The sequence below is a fragment of the Coccidioides posadasii genome, chromosome 1 (genome assembly GCF_018416015.2).
Source record: "Coccidioides posadasii str. Silveira chromosome 1, complete sequence".
Lineage (NCBI taxonomy): Eukaryota > Fungi > Ascomycota > Eurotiomycetes > Onygenales > Onygenaceae > Coccidioides > Coccidioides posadasii.
In genome coordinates, this window is record NC_089407.1 from 245,471 (window position 1) to 261,495 (window position 16,025).

Here is a 16,025-nt window from a genome sequence, read left to right on the forward strand (position 1 = left end):
CTTTGATCAGGACAACTCCCTTTCTTCACTTTGGAGCCTTCCAATGGCTTTATTTCCAATGGAACTTCCCAAGATACCTGTTGGATCTTAACTTTGAGTGATTACCAACAAAAAGCAACAATACGATCTAGAAAATATCAGAAATTCCTCTTTCATACTATCCCCACTCTCCCATATATTGACACACCGCGGAACGATCTGGAAGCTATTGCCTGGGGGGACGGCCTGAATAAAAGCCCAGGTTGCCCCTAATCCAAGCACATCGCAGATTCAATTGCAATTGCAACCTGGTCCTAGTCCTAATCGTCTTCTCTTATTCTTATTACCAGAACACTCTTGGTCCAATCAACCAAAACGCTAGTTACAGCTCTAGTGAAACGTTCGATCTACCCATTAGCACATCCATCCATACATTCACCCTACACATCGGGAGGAGGTTGAACAATGGACAGCAAATCCCAAACACAGCCAAAGGAACAAATTGCAACTAGCTCCGAAATGACAAAGGAACTAGCCACCCATCTAGCACTTGTCGACAGAAGCCCCACTGATGGGGAGAAACCAGCGAGAAGTCGGATGATAGAGCAACTGAAAATCTCCCCGCTGCATTCCTCAAAAGTGCGCGCTACGTTCGAGGTAAACAATAAAAGTGAGAATAACGAAAATCAATCTGAGGGAGAAGAAGTCTTTCCGCAGTACGGCTTACTGGGCCAGCGTCTCCAAACGTATGGGTACGGAAGCGAAGATATTCCAGTCGGGGAACCGGTAGATAATTTGATCTATACCAATAGCAATGCCCCGTGGTCGACTTTTATCTGTGGGAGCCAAGGTAGTGGGAAAAGCCATACCTTGTCATGCATGCTGGAAAACGTTCTTCTAGCTCCATCGCGAACGGGAAAATTAGCGAGACCACTAACGGGCCTTGTGCTCCATTATGACCGGTTCTCCAGCATTGAAACTGGTCAGCCGTGTGAAGCAGCATATCTTTGTTCGTCCGGAATTCCAGTCCGCGTTCTTGTATCTCCAAGCCATTATCAAGCCATGAAGAAGCTGTACGAGAATCTGGAAGGGCTACCGGAAGGCGCGCCAAAGCCAGTTGTGTCGAAATTGAAATTTGTGGAAAAACACCTAAGTATCTCGATGATGAAGACTCTCATGGCCGTGGACAGCGAGAGCCAAGAGCCATTGTACATGGAGGTAAGTCCAATGCAAGAAAACTCATTGATAAGACTTCGACTAACAAAAAGTAGATTGTGACCAAAATCCTCCGCGAAATGGCACAAGAAGATGGGAATAGTAGCATCGATTTCAACAAGTTCAAGTCGAAATTGGCTGAGCAAGCCCTCGCTCCCAATCAGAAATCCTCGCTAAATCTAAGGATGAGCCTACTTGAGTCCTTCCTCGAGATCGAGCAAGCAGGGGGTTTCCGCCGAAGCGCAAAGGCAGCGCGATCCGGCACCGCTCGCCAGCTCGATGAAAAGTGGAAATTCAACGAGGGTTCCCTGACCATTGTGGACCTTAGTTGTCCATTCGTAAGTGCCAACGATGCTTGTGCCTTGTTCAATATATGCCTCAGCGTCTTTCTGAAAGGTCGTGGGCTAGGGAACCGGATGATAGCACTGGATGAGGCCCACAAGGTACGGGAAATAGCCACAAGCAGCCATAACTTCCAGTCAGTATTTTCACCAACTAACGAGTTAATGGGATTAGTTTCTTGTCAACACCAATCGAGAAGCCAACGAATTGACGGAAAGTCTTCTTACCATAATCCGTCAGCAACGGCACTTAGGGACCCGGCTAATCATTGCGACACAAGAACCTAATCTCTCCCCAAAGCTGCTGGACCTCTGTGATGTCACAATTGTTCACCGATTCACGTCACCTGAATGGTTTAAAGCCCTCCAAGACCATCTAGCCGGAGCGGTTGTCGGCATTTCCTCAGATGAACGGTCAAAATTCAGCCCGAACAGTTTATTTACTAAGATAGTGTTGCTGGACACGGGAGAAGCTCTAGTGTTCAGCGCCAATGGGGTGCTGGATATTCTGGAGCCTGAGGGAAACTGTAAGAGAAACTCCGAGAGTACAGGATTAGAACATGACGAACACAACGATGAAGTACTGGTGAGCAATGATAATGCTTTCACTGCGTGGAAATTGGGTCCACGCTATTTTAGGATGAAGGTTCGCATGCGGACCACTACAGATGGTGGGCGGAGCATCCTCGCGAAATAGATCTGAACAGCGGTGGAAAAATGATCGAAGTGATACCTTGATCACTCATTTCCTTGGCCATTTTCTTTCATTCACAGGGGAACGAACCCCTTTTCCAATTCCTTTCTTCGCGGACTATCATCGACAAGTTTTTCCTTTATTCGACTACCGGTTTCCCCAATCTGACATTCATAGAATACTTCGCCAGACATTCACTTCCTCTCTAGCAGTTTCCAGTCATAACAGTTGAATGGTGGCCTCGCGACATAGCGGTGTCCTCGTTGTTCACTCTTAAAAGACTCTAAAGCAAAAATATCTTAAAGGCGAGCTTCAGGTTCAGCCTTTAGGGCTAAACATTGACTTATTAGCCACATTATACTGATGGAAAGTGGTAAAAACTTAAGAGGAAAAATCAATTGCCCGTTACTGTCACGTTCATGAGCAGAATCAATCACTTAGGCATATAGACGCTCGGCACGCGTGTGCCTTCGCCCTTCTTGTAAGTGCGAGCTGGTTGCTTACGGAGAATGCCCGTGAATTGGCCATCAAGAGCCCCCGCTGCGTAGTTCTCTCTCACAGCTTACTTTGAAAAATCACCCTGACTGAAAATGATGATATCTGGAGTTATCGAAGCACTGGGCGTCTAGCTCCCGAAATTGTATTCATGAGGCTTCCGGGATTCCATGGACGCATAACGTTGAGCTACCGCCACGCCAGTTACAGGTATATGCAGTCTGTAAGCATCAAAACCGTGCAATGCTAACAGGATGACATCGTAGCCGCCGCCCGCAGCCGCTTTTTCGTTTTGCCCCAACAATTAGTTTGCGACAGACATTCAAAAAGCTCAGGGGAGGGGGGAATGAATAATATACCGGAACCAGCGCCTTCTTACTGCGGCCATCAGGTGTCAGAGGACAGAAGAGATCATGGCGCTCTTCGAATATGTTAATCAAAGCGGGCGATGGTTTGCCCCAATCCCAAGGGTCATTAATATTTGAATCCCACAAAGGCCGATCGCCTGTTGCCATGGCTATCCAGTGGCTAGTGAGAAAAGTTCATGACCCTGCGGAAAAACCTCGTGGCGAGCTCAGTTGCTGTCGAATCCACCGTCCTGCAAAGTGGTTGATGAGCCGGCTTCCGTTAAGTGGAGCGTCTGATAGGGTCATCGTGATGCTGGCCGGGATAAACCATGAGATTGCAAGCTCAAGCTGGGTGGGTGATTGGCTGGGTGATCGTTCGATCCCTGGCTGTCGGCCCCCCGCTCATGGCATCACATCGCCATTCTCAAAAAATGGAGGGGTTTCCGTAATTACTAGAAGGATTACACATCGCTGTCTGTTAACCTTGGCTACATGCTTAACTGCATAGTTCACAGCCTATATTGAAGTAGACCATGAACGAGTTAAATAGTTATACCGTGCTTTATTTCCACCTGAGAGTTCTTGGGCTGGCAGTTTGCTCCAGTTCGATGGATGTGGGGGCCTTCCCCGCTCACTGCGCAAGCATCACCGCCCGGATCCATGCACCGAGCGCCTGTCGCGGCTTTGTGAGGTGACTGGATGACACAGGAGAAAAGTCAAAGCGGGGGGTGCTGAGGGGAGGGAGGGGACCGCCGTTCGACTGAACACATCGCCGGAGGAAGCCAGGCCACTCTCTCGATGATCCTGCCCACATGCCAACACCAGATATTATTTATATCATTTAGGTAGCCCATAACACTATCATGGCAGCCCCATTCCTCGGCCAGCTTATGAGCGACTCAGTCGCGGACTACATCGGAGGAACACCTCTGGTGCGTCTGAACCGCGTCCCCGCCGCTCTTGGAATCAAAGCGCAGGTATATGCCAAGCTGGAATATTTCAATGCCGGCGGCTCCGTCAAGGACCGCATCGCCAAACACATGATCGAACAGGCAGAGCGGGATGGCGTGATCAAGCCGGGAGATACCCTGATTGAAGCCTCAAGTGGCAACACGTAAGTCCTCCTTGGGATTAAAAAGAAAATAAGAAGGCAGAAGGAAATGCCAAAAGAGGTGGGCAAAAAAAAAAAAAAACCAATTGTCAGGCTTGCCCACGTGTGCTAAAATACATCCCAGAGGTATAGCTATCGCGCTCATGGCAGCCATCAAGGGCTACAAGTGCATCATCACTCTGTCTGAGAAGATGTCTCTAGAAAAGGAGCAGATACTCCACGCGCTGGGTGCCAGGGTCGTCCGCACACCCGCCGGCGTGCCCATTGATTCACCGGACTCCATCATCAGCGTAGCAAAGCGCCTCCGAAATGAGATCCCTCGTTCTTTTATCCTAGACCAATACACAAACCCCGCGAATCCTGCTGCCCATGAATTTGGAACGGCGGAGGAAATCTGGCATCAAACACAGGGCAAAGTCGATGCGGTGATCAGTGGAGCTGGGACTGGGGGAACCATCACCGGCATCGCCAAAGGGATGAAAAAGCATAATCCGGACGTCTTTCTTGTTGGGGTTGATCCAGTAGGATCAATCCTTGCGATCCCCGAGAGGCTGAATGAGACCAAGGGAGAATACAAAGTCGAAGGTATCGGGTATGACTTTCTGCCTGATGTTTTAGACCAGACGTCGCCGGACCTATGGGTCAAAACCACCGACAAGGACTCCTTCAAACTCGCCCGGAGGCTGGTGCGGGAGGAAGGGTTGCTATGCGGTGGATCGGCCGGTGCCACCGTTGCGGCCTTGGTTCAATTCATGGAGCAGCATCCGGAATTCAACAAGGAGGAGAAACTCATTGTGCTGATCCTTGCAGACGGCCTCAGGAACTATCTGACCAAATTCGCGGACGACAATTGGATGAAACAGAATGGTTACGCAGTCGATGCCGGCGCGTAACAAACAAGCCGGTGTCTTCCAAGAGGGCTCCGGCGGCACCGCCCAAGGGAACAGTGAAGACCGACTCCGAAGGATGAAAAAGAAGTCCATGCATGAGGTTGGCATTTTCGCCCATGAAAGGACGTGCCATGGGGAAAGGCATGACCAGTTTCCAGGCACGCAAACACCGCAGGAATCCTTGCGAGGTTATAAGCGATGTCATATTAGATTCTCAGGGAGTGTACAGAAAAGAGAGATGAGAGAAGGGGGGGGTTGGGTTTGAAGAATCCGGGAAGAAATACAAAAATTATAGTAATTCTCCTGTCTCATCAGGGATTCCCAGGCTTGGCCAAAATTGAGAATGTCGCTATCTTGCAGCTACGTAACCGGCTCTTCATGCGCAGCGGCATCGACCAACTGGTTTAACAAAGCACCGTGTGGCCAAGTTGGCATGTCGCAGGCGTTTGAGGTTCATCCATGTTTTGCTTGAAATGGCAATCCCGGCAGGTCTGTCGGCCCGATGTAATTCCAGGTATCGGGATAACATTTATCCATGCCAACCGGAAATGTTAGGTAATCCAACTAGCACCTCGCTCACGTGACCCACATAGATTAGCCAAGATTCCCCTTTAGGTAGCTTAGTGAATAACAAGCATACAAGTCCTCCATCAGGTTATAGCTCTTTGTGCTGAAGAGCAAGCATATAAGATTGATTTACAGCTCAATTAGATATTGAAGCTTATGATCAATATTCTGAATAGTTATTCTTGTGAATAACAAGATTTTACAAGCACAAGAAAGAGTATATATTAAGATAGACATCTTCTATACATGCAATTCCTGTAGCTTTCTAGCACTGAGCTGGAGAGTAAGTTAAATCCTGTAACTTTCTAACATATAATCAGAAAGTGAGCAAAATGTCTGCTAAACACATCTAGCAAGCAAATCAAGCATCTGGCAATACCAAAGCCATGATAAACTATACAGATGAACTGAAGTATTGAACTTCTAATCAGAAGACTTCAACAAATCTCTCTTCATTTCAAACTAAGCTTAGATAATTAAGTAGACTCAGAGGCAGCCTGCCAAACAATAAGCAGAAGTCTAGAGAGAAGAGTGAACTTCAAATATTGCACAGAATAATGCTGAATCAACAGAAGATAATACAAAAGTAACAAAAGTTAATATAAAGATAACAAAAGATAGTACAACAGCTGGCACAGCAAGTAAATCTTCTATCAGATTAAGCAAGCACTGCAAATGCATCTGCAACAATGCAGAAGAATCTAAAGCATGAAGCTTAACAAGAAAAAAAAGAGAATCAAGAAATAGACTCTGATAAGAAACTAGAAGAATATGTCAGCAATCTTATAAATATAAATACATAAATCAGCAGAGCAATCACCTAATTTATAAAGATCACAAAGATAGTAAAGAAGTCTATAACTCTGACTGAAGTTAGTAACTATCTAGCATAAAGCAAAGCCATTCTAAAGATAGCTTATCAAGTAGATGTTGAGAAGATTATTCTGAAAAGACAAGAGACTTCACTACAGCCAGAGTGCTTGAAGATTTTACAATACTGGAATGTTTAGAATAATTAGCTATACAGTCTAATTAACAGTATAATATCTGCACAAGCTAGAGAATACTTTAAGAAATCAGATAGTCTTAGTGTCTATAAACTCTGGGAAGCTGTAAGAATAGTCTTTCAAGAGAGATCTGAGATACAGCAGGAAAGCCTACTTACAGAGTTAGTAAGAATAACATCATAATTCACTGACTCAGAAAGAAATTATATAAAGAGATTCCTAGCAATTTATAGAGAATTTAAGAGATTAAGATTCAAACAACTGGACCATACTCTACATGATATCTTGAAGATGAACATTACATTCTAATGGAGAGAGTTTATACAGAATTAATTTGATATGGCATGCCAGAGCAGAACAAATCTACCAGAGAAGAACCTGAAAGATCTACTGAAGAATATTCTTCATTAAATTCTCAAGAAAAATCAGAAGAAAGATGAATCTACAAAGTTAAATATAAATGCAACAAGCTTGAATCTTTAAAAGTCTTACAAAAATACAAACTCCAAATCTAATTCAGAAAAGAGCTCACTGCAGAACTGGAACTACTATATTTGTGGCAAACCTGGCCATTTAGCTAAATTTTGCAAATCTAACAAGAATTTGAAGCCTAACAAGTCTAAGAAAGACTCTAAAAACAAAGATAAGAAAATAACTACAGTTGCAACAGACAAGATTTATTTAGTTTATAAAGCAGTCTTTTCTACAAGAGAAGCATGTGAATCCACAGATAGATGAATTCTTAACTCTGAAGCTGGATCCCATGTGATCTCACATACAGATCTAGTTCAAATGGACCTAAAGAGCCATGCAATACAACTGCTTATGGCAAACAGTTCAAAATCAGTCACCAGAGAATTTGGCACAGCCAGTATCCAAACTGACAACAGAGAATTGAGTATTGAGGGGATTAGAATCATGCCTAACCTTCAGGTTAATCTTATAAGCTTTGAAAAGCTTATACAAGACAGCTTTACAGTGGAACAGCTTTATATTGACAGAGAACATGTCTTTCTACTAGAATTAGCAGATAAAATACAGAGCTTCAAAGCCATACTTAACAAGAATGACATTTTAGTTCTACAAATATTTAGAATACATAATTTACTGGCATACATATTTCCAGTATCTATAAAACTTCTAGAGTCCTGCTATGTAACAGCAACTCTAGAGAATAAAGATGATGTACTTTTGGCACTGAATCACCTGGCAAAGAAGCCAGAAATCAAGAAGAATACAATGGCCAATTGGCACAAACACTGGGGGTATCTCAACACCCACAATATAGCTATTCTAGCTAGAGATCCAAGAATGGCAATGTGAATAAAGAGAGTAAAGAAGCTAGGATTCTGTGAAATCTGTGCTAAAGCTAAGCAAGCTCACAACCCATTCAAATTTAGAACATGCTCTACAAAGCCTGAAGCTAAAATTTTTATTAATATTGCAGGTGGTAGCTGTATTCTATCCACATACTTCAATTCTCCAAGCTACAGCAGAGTGAAGTATTTCCTACTTATAACAGATAATGCCACATGATACAGATAGATCTATCTTCTAAAGAAGCAGATAGAAGCTTCAGAAACTCTGAAGAACTGAATTAATATGATTAAAGTGTCTACCAAACAAAAGATCAGCACTATACTGTCTGATAGAGCTCCCAAATTGACAAGCTAACAACTGGCTGAATTCTACAGGAGCAAGAGTATACAACAGAAGATTACATGCCTATATATATCTTAACAAGATGAAATGAGTGAACAAGAAATACAACTTCTTTACAAGCAAATAAGAAGCATACTTATAGACTCAGAACTATTTAATAAGTTATGAAGCAAAGCTCTTACTAGAGCAGGGTATAATGGGATGCCTTGTCAAAGTAGGTGAGTTGGTTGATATGGTGAGAGTACAAGAAAGGTGAAAAATCACCACATAGCAAGAGTATGGTTGAGTAGTAAGTGTAGAGATAGATATGTCCTAACAGATGCCTAAGCTTGCAAGGAGTAATAGTACTAAAGAGCTCTGTACTAACACAGGCAGCTCTAATAAGAAACAGTAGTAAGTTTTATAAACAAGAAATCTTCATATTCTCTAACTAATAACTGAACTGATAGTAAGGAATGAGTGTGTAGAAAAGAGCCATGGTGCATGAAGATAATAAGCCAGATGCAGGGGCTACAGATAATTTATATAGCTCAAGAATAGTAGCTTTGAAGTGGCTTGCACCTCAGACTAGAACAATCTTTGTTCTAATAAGATACTGGAATTCCCACTACATTTTCTCCTGGTCTTCAATATTAGTGTCCCCTGACAACAAACAACATATAAAATAAAATAAAACCAATTTAGTAAAATAAGAGAATAATAAATAGTAATGAGCAGTCTGGTAAGAAAAAACATAGGAAATAAGAATAAGAAGAGTGATAGCAGCAATCTCTAATAGTGATCACCATGATTTTCTTCTTCCACCAAGTTCTTGAGAGAAGGAGAAGGCTGAACTGATGCTGGGTTAATATTGTTGTGCATGCAATGTCAATAGGATTTATTATCAAAAGCTTTCTTTTTAATTTAGTAAGTCTTGACAAAGACATTCAGAGCAATTTGTGTAATCTTTAGGTGTCAGTTATTAATAAAGTTCTAAGTCTTTTTGTCATCAGAGCTAAAGAGAATATTGAGTTCCTCAATTACCATGGGATTGTTCCACCTAATTTGTTCTATCAGAGCATCTGATATAGCTTCTAAGTCTTGTAATTGAATAGCAGTAGGGAATCAATATGGAACTGATGTGTAATAATTGGAATGGCCAGATGGAGACAAAGACTCTGGAACTAGATCTCTATATGCAGTGGAGAGCTGGAACCATGTACCAGCTTTATTAACTTCTAGATGTTCATGGTTCTCTTGGATTACCACATACCAGAGTAGTATAGTGTGTTGGATCTTTTTGCATGGACCATGGGCTCTATAGCATAGCAGAGGGCTTGTAATTCAGACATTGCCAGACTTACAAATAATGTTGGTCCATCTAATACCAAATTTTCTTTTGTTGTCTTTGATATATGTTGTATCTTTAATGTGGTGAATATAGTCATCAGTAGATAAGTCTTGTTCTTTGACTAGTCTTCATCAATTCTCTAGATGGTTATGTATTCCTGGCAAGATTTCTGTACAGTCACCAGGCTCTTCTGCAGTTAAGATCAAGAATCCTTGTATCATATTAATATCTCTTCCAGTGGTAATAGCATCTGGAACATTAACATTAATATGATGAAACCCAGTTTTATTCTCTGACTTAGCATACTTGATGTAGTATGGATAGAAGATTAATTTCCAAGTGTGATTGAATCTTGTCAGTATGTACTATAGATAGTATGCAGGGTCCTGGCACATAAGTTGTTGGCTGATACTGTAATACATTATTCTCAACCATCTGTAATTGTTACAATCTCCCATCATTTGCTGATAATAGTAGTATATGTTATATTTGCTGTTGATCTGGGTGAGTACTGTGGTGATGGTGTCTTATAACTTATTGTTCCACCAGTGCATTAGCTGAGAAATAATAACAGATTCAGTTGTTTCCCATTTCTTCTAAAGATTGCTGGTAGTGAACTTGTTAACTTCAGTTATTCATATGTATTGGTTGAAGTTGAATGTTCTCATGTTTGTGACCAGAGAAATAATTAGCTGATGTTTAAATTTGTAAATGTTTAAAGCATCTTCAGCTCTAGCTGGTCTATTTGTCAAATGGAATCAGAGATAGGTACTGTCATCAGTCTTGACTGAGCCAATATTGTGATGATTTCTATAAATGTAAGCCAAATGATTGAGAAGCTCCTCTCTATTAAGTGTGTGAGTCTGTAAACCAAGTTTTGAAGCCATTAGTTTAGTATGATTATAGTATAGGTAGATGTCAGCTTTCTTATTACTAAAGATCTTTTCTAACTGCTTCAGAATGTGAATAAGCTCCAACTCTGAATGTGTTTTAGTACTCTTTATCTTTTAGAGAAGCTGCTGTTCAAAATTACAGCAATGGCAAGTATCAGAGTGTACTGCCATGACAGATTCTTCTTGTTCATGTTGGGGTATTTCCTTGTCACTTTCAGAAGAAATAACAGACTCATCTTTGTTATCTAGGTCTTGAAGAATTTGGTGTGCTGACATGGCTGTAATTCTTTTACTGTGGCACTTTGGAGCTTCTGATTAGCTGGGTGGATTGGCCAGTGTGCTGGTAAATTCAAATGATGGCTGTGATTGGCCAGTTTCTAATTCATGTGATCTAATTGACATTGTACTATATATAGAGGCTTCTGATACATTATGGCTATATGGCATCAATATCCCACTCATTGGAACATCTCTTGATAATCTTGGTGACTGTGGTTCTTCTAGTAAATCTTGGGGGCTGCTTGCAGTGGGAGAGCTTCTAGTAATATCCTGAATTGAATGTTGAGAGCTAGATGACTGTGGAAGAGCCAACAGCTGTAGAAGACCATAGTTTCTAATAGTAAGTTCTTGTTAGTATAGAGCATCTCTTGAAGAAAGTTTGCAAGTGTAATTAACTTCTTTGTCAGCTGTAGTATAATTGCCTGGCAATATAGCTAAGCTCTAGTGATATCCAGCTCCTGTAGCATCTAGTCTTTGAAGCACTGTGCTGTTAATATTGTTGGCAAACTTATTCTAATTCTTGTAGATATTTAGAGTATGGTGAAGCTTTTGTGCAGCCTACAGACTCTCCACTTTTGACTATATAGCATCAATTCTGTCTATCTTCTATGTAATGACAAGCCTATTCTTGATCTTTTGCATATTAATATAATGTTGTTTAACATTCAGGGTAATCTTTTAAGCATCATGGAAATCAGCTTCAAAATTGGCATGTGTAACATGTTGCCAAGCTCTGGATCTTTCAATATACTGATAGAAATAGGCCACTAAGTCAGTGACCACATCAGTCACTTGCATAAGTGTGTTTATCAGCTTGACTTGCAGACCATAGTGGCAGTGTAGAGCTTGATTATTGATGTATTCCATAGCTGCTGTTAGATTATTGAAGAAATGGCCATCCAAGTTGACCTCACTGTCTCTGGTAATGACCAGGCCTTGATTTTTGGTTGCTGGTGCTAAAGAAGGCAGGTTACTTTGTCCAGCTATTTTTGAAGAATATCAGAGATCAAAAATTTGCAAATGTCAGAATAACAGAATAGAAGAAAATATTGAATCTGTAAAAAGAATCAAGCTTGAATATAAAAGAAAGTAAAAGCTCCAGCAAAGAAAAATTGACCTTTAAATATCTCCAGAAAAAGTGAATGCTAAGTAAATAACAAAGAAAGAGAAACTTCCTGAAAGAGCAAGCAAAAACTTCACTTTGCAGACAAATAAAAGAAACTTTCTGAATAAGTAAGCAAAAAACTTCACTTTTGCAAACAAAACACAACAAATTAAACATCTTGTGGAGATATAATAACAGCAAAGCTCCAGTTATCTGATATAATAGTTGGAAATTGTGTTTGCTTTATTTCTTCTTAATCATTTTCATTTTCACTCTGATTCAAGAAGCTAATATCTGAGAAACTGCTAGAGAGAATGTTAGATTGACTTCTGGTGGCATATCTTTGAGAGATGTTCTTCATCTCTACATCAGAATCTGCTGGGCTATTATTGAATGACTTCATTCCAGATTTCATAAGATACTTCTTTAATCTGTTTCCTGCAATAGATTCTTTGAGTTCAGTGCTGTCTAACTCTTCAAGATGATAGACATCTAGTTCTTGATTAACAGACTTAATTCTATAAAGTTCTAGCCATTGAAAGTGCAGGATGTTATTTCTAGACATATTCTGTTCTTCTTTGGTATTGTGAAGCAAGACAAGATCTTCAGGTAGAAGAGGGTTGATCTGAATATTATGGGTATCATTAAAGTATTTCTTAGTTCTAGTGTGCATTTGGAGCTGATGATGAGCTGCTTCCAGAATATTCTCATCTTATCTTTTGATTTGCTGTGCTTGCATCAGAAGCAGGTCTTCAGTTGTTTGAATCTTTTGCCAGAGAATTATTTGCCAAGTAGGAATCTTGAGTTCAATTGAAAGAACTGCCTCCTGGTCCATTAGCAATCTATAAGAGGAAACACCAGTACTAGCCTTAGTTGTCATTTGATCTGCCATCAGAATTGCAGGAAGATGTTTAATTCAATCTCTTTCAGTGTCATTGATAGCTTTAGCTAGCCCATTAGTCAAAGGCTTATGGCCAACTTCCACCATACTATTCACAGAAGGGTTATAGAGTGAAATAACAATATATTTAATATTGAATTTCTTCAGTAAGATCTTCATAATGTTCTTATTTTCTGGTCCTCCATCCATAACAAATTTGACAGGCAGGCCCTATTAACAGATAATATTCTCATAAAAAAATTTGGCCACAGTTTCAGCTGTTGTCTTTTTCAAGACTCTAGCTTTCATCTATTCAGTGAAGTCACATCTGGCAATAACCAAATAATTTTGTTCTTGACAGAAAGGCATGTGCTTGATATCCACCCCAACTTTCTTCTAACAGATAGAGGTCCAGATAGAATGAAGCTCTTCACTCAATCTTTATGAATCTCTTTATTAATATTGAGAACAGTGCTTCACATAAGCAGACACATCTTTATACATTTCTGACCACCAGTATTGAGCTTGTAGAGCAGAGTATGTTCTCTCTCAGCACAACATGTCTTAGAGACACACCAGATCCTGCTTGCTTAAATAGCTGATTAGCCTCCACCACATATTTAATTGCTTTTCTTTGGAATCTTGTGTACTCTTTTCCTTCCATGCCCAATGGTTTTGATAGGGTGATTAGATATTGTGCAATTTTCTCTGATTCTTCTGAATATATGGAGTCTAGTGTTCTAAGATCTTCACTATTAAGAGCTCAGCCAGCTAAAACTCTTATAGAATCCATAAAGACAAACAGATCTTCATCTTCTTTAGATTTAGACTGTTCCCCAATATCTAGTTCTTGATGAGATAGTCTGTCAGCAGCTGTGTATTTTGTCCCAGGAACATATTTAATAGTAAAGTTGAAGAGATATATTTAAGCTATTCAATTGGTAATCAAAGCTTCTAAAACATCTGTAGCAGTTCTATTAAGTTGGGTGACAAGAGTTTTTGCATCAATTTCCAAAGTAAAGAGCACTCCATAGATATGATGTTGGAATTTCTTGAAGGCTTTCAAAACAGCTCTGCATTCTTGTTTGCTAGCATTATATGTTTTCTCTGAATCACTTCATACTCTGGATTTGTATTGTGTGGAATGTTGAGCTTCTTGTTGCTTCTGAATAATGCATTCTCCCCATTCTAATCCACTGGCATTAACAGCCACAGTGATAAGCAAAGGATCCTGTTTGTAATTGATTGGAAGAATAATAGAGAATGAACATAACTTTTCTTTCAAAAGCATAAAGATGTCATTTTGCTCTTCAGTCCATGTCCATATAATATTTTGTTGAAGCAGATAATGTAAAGGTTTGATTATCTAACTATAATGCTCTATAAGTATTTGGAAATATCCAGCAAGCCCTAGGAATTCTTGTAATTCTGTAATGCTTGTAGAAGTAGGCCAATTTGCAATTTTAGCCATCTTGGCTTCCTCAGGTCATCATTTATTATAGTCACAGACCCATCCAATAATATTGACTCCAGACATGCAGAATTGAGATTTGGTGCTGGAGATCCTGGCCCCAGAGATTTTGACAAGTTATAGAATGTAGTTCAGGTTCTGCAGATGGTCATAAACAAATATTCTTATTTCTGGAAGGACTTCAGTTTTATCTTTGACATATAATTCTTTTACCCCAAGATCATTCATAAAGGCTTGAGCAATCTCTGGAAAAACCTTGTGTATTATCTTCATTATTCTGTGTTGAGCTTGAGCTGGTGAATTTGTTACCCTTTGAACTAAAGTTGTATGGTGAAAGAGCTCAATAGAGGTTGCAATGGCTGTTATATCTCTGCTTTCTTCAGCTAATGAAAAATTATTGTATCCAGAGAATAAGTTGCATAGGCTAGCCATAACAAGTCTGCTGAAGTCTTCAGTGTATTTGTCAACATTAGAAGAAATAAAAGCATCTCAAATAGTAACTTTGTTGTACATATGTGCTGTATTAACTAAATGATATTTGCCTTTCTGTTTCTTTGCAACCAGAAAATAGGGATTGATATATGAATCATGGCAAGGCTCCAATATTTTAGCTTCTAACCTGTCCTGAATGATTTTAATTAGCTTATTATGTAGAGCATGAGGAATTTGGTAAGTCTTAGTCTGTCAAGCCTCATGGGGCTCTGTCTGAATAATCTGGAAAGGCAAGTATTCATATTAGGTGAACCAGTTGTAGGTCACATAGGTTTTCCCAGGATTAGGGATACAAAAGAGCTAAGTAGGTACAATGCCTGCAACTGATGGGAGAGAGTCATGCATAAAATATAGGGGTTCTCTCACTTGAAGACTGAATGCTGGAGTTCTCACAATCCATACAAATTGTGTGATTCCTATATGTTCAGCATTGGGATCATGTGAATACCTCTGAACATCTGATGTTGTCTGATGCTGATTGGTCTAGGTCTATGTTTGTAACACTATTCCCCCCCCCCAGAGGCCTTGAACTCTGAGACATAGGGCCACCAAAGTGGTTTTTTGTATGTTGTTGTAGCTTCTCTATTATTGGTGGAGCATTATAGGTTCTTGAATGTGTAAGCTTCTGTATTACTCACTGCTTGTCTATATAGACATCCTGCATGTGTATTGCTGCCAGTTGCAGTAGACATTCTTTGTTGTAGAACAGCAATTGTTTTATTACAAAAGTTCAGTGTTTCATCATGTATTCATTTCTTTGTTTGTTTGCTTGTCTGGTTGCTATATTGTCTGTTATCTGTTGTCATGTTGTTTATCAACAAGTTGTAGGACTAGCAATCTTGATGTATTATAATAAGTATAAATAGAGAGTTCCTGGCCCTCTTTTTTCTTCTTTTCTTCTGCTTTGTTTGGGCTCAGGCATTGTTTCTTGTTTGTTTTATAACTTGTCATGATGTTGTTGTTGAAAGACTCTGTTGCATACAACAAAGAAGACACTCTTCTGTGCTTTATCTGTGTTTACTTGATATTCACAGACTGTCTGGATGAAGGCAAGTCTTGTCTATGAGATGCTGAGAAGAAATCTTGTTCTTATTATTTAGAATGTCAAATCTGTATCTGTTGTGATGTAAGTATATCTTTGTCTGTTCTTCTTGTTGTTCTGACATGGCTGTAGGTTCCAGAATCTGCCATTGAACTAGTTCATTGGCTCTTGCAACTTTGAGAAGAATACTATAGTTTTGATGCAGCCAATCTGTGTTGTCTGTAC

At 40.2% G+C, this 16,025-nt stretch overlaps 2 protein-coding genes across 2 annotated transcripts; both read left to right on the plus strand.

The window, feature by feature from the left end:
- Positions 1-444: 444 nt before the first annotated feature.
- D8B26_000014 (uncharacterized protein) lies at positions 445-2,232 on the plus strand (the record flags this gene model as incomplete). The annotated part of the gene is made up of 3 exons (XM_003067765.2): positions 445-1,197; positions 1,251-1,637; positions 1,711-2,232. The coding sequence occupies 3 exons, from the start codon at positions 445-447 to the stop codon at positions 2,230-2,232; spliced, it is 1,662 nt and encodes a 553-aa protein (XP_003067811.2).
- A 1,554-nt stretch (positions 2,233-3,786) lies between these two features.
- Positions 3,787-5,396, plus strand: D8B26_000015 (uncharacterized protein). The gene has a single exon (XM_066123095.1). It carries the CDS (start codon positions 4,326-4,328, stop codon positions 5,073-5,075), a length of 750 nt encoding a protein of 249 aa, XP_065979167.1. The 5' UTR covers positions 3,787-4,325; the 3' UTR covers positions 5,076-5,396.
- The last annotated feature ends 10,629 nt before the right edge of the window (positions 5,397-16,025 follow it).

Bases quoted from the DNA above. Each gene is read 5' to 3' on its own strand.
- D8B26_000015 (XM_066123095.1), top strand. From the start codon at position 4,326: ATGGCAGCCATCAAGGGCTACAAGTGCATCATCACTCTGTCTGAGAAG.